General features: G+C 36.3%; 1 protein-coding gene across 1 annotated transcript; it reads left to right on the top strand.

Moving 5' to 3' along the window:
- Positions 1-336: 336 nt before the first annotated feature.
- LOC122732903 (ribosomal biogenesis factor-like) lies at positions 337-895 on the top strand. The gene is made up of 2 exons (XM_043973330.1): positions 337-481; positions 668-895. Exons 1-2 carry the CDS (start codon positions 365-367, stop codon positions 845-847), a joined length of 297 nt encoding a protein of 98 aa, XP_043829265.1. The 5' UTR covers positions 337-364; the 3' UTR covers positions 848-895.
- The last annotated feature ends 208 nt before the right edge of the window (positions 896-1,103 follow it).

Below are 1,103 nucleotides of genomic sequence, written 5' to 3'. Positions count from 1 at the left end.
ACTCTATGAACATAATTACCAAACACTTTTCATACAAATCAAATCAGATTTAAATAATTGGAAAGATATCAATAGCTCATGGATAGGCAGAGATAATATATTAAAAATGACAATTCTACCTAAATTACTTTATCTATTCAGCGCCATACCAATCAGACTATCTAAAAATTATTTTATAGAGATCCGCATGTGCCATGCTGGGGCTGGCGGAGCTGCTGGGTTCTTCCATCTGGGCTCCAGAATACGACTCGCAGGAATTGCTACTTTGTTGAACTGACTGAGATAAATGTTGGAGTCCAGTGTACATAGAAAGTGGAGCATTAAGATTGTCTTGTTTTTGGATGATCAAAACAAGCACCAGGCAATGAGGAAGAACAAAGGGAAAGGACAGAAGACCAAGAATGTATTTCATATTGCCAGCAAGAATTTGAAGGTTAAAAATAAAGCAAATTCAGTAACCACAAATCTTAAGAAGATTAACATTATGGGGGGCTGCTAGGTGGCGCAGTGGATAGAGCACCGGCCCTGGAGTCAGGAGTACCTGAGTTCAAATCCGGCCTCAGACACATAACACTTACTAGCTGTGTGACCCTGGGCAAATCACTTAACCCCAATTGCCTCACTAAAAATAAAAAACAAACAAACAAACAAACAAAAGAAGATTAACATTATGAATGAAGAAAAATGTAGAACTGCAAATAAGACATTGATAGATATCGAAAAAGAGCTTGCACACTTCTCAAAAATGCTTTCACTTGAACCACTGACAGATCACCTGATTTCTCAGTGCTCTGAATGTGAAACAATTACTGTGGAGGATGCTACAAGATTAATGGCTCAGTTGTAATATATATTGGAAGTATTTGGATTCTAAAAAATGGACCAACAAAAAAAATTATTTTATAGAGCTAGAAAAAAATAACAACAAAATTCATCTGGAAAAACAAAAAGTCAAGAATATCAAGGGAAATAATAAAAAAAAATGCACAGGACAGTGGGTTAGCTGTACCAAATCTTGAGCTTTACTATAAAGTGGCAGTCATCAAAACTATCTGGTACTAGCTAAGAAATAGAGTGAAGGATCAATGGAATAGGCTAAGCAC

This window comes from Dromiciops gliroides, chromosome 6 (genome assembly GCF_019393635.1).
Source record: "Dromiciops gliroides isolate mDroGli1 chromosome 6, mDroGli1.pri, whole genome shotgun sequence".
Lineage (NCBI taxonomy): Eukaryota > Metazoa > Chordata > Mammalia > Microbiotheria > Microbiotheriidae > Dromiciops > Dromiciops gliroides.
The sequence above is the reverse complement of the archived record's forward strand: the minus strand, read 5'-3'. Positions and strand labels throughout refer to the sequence as shown.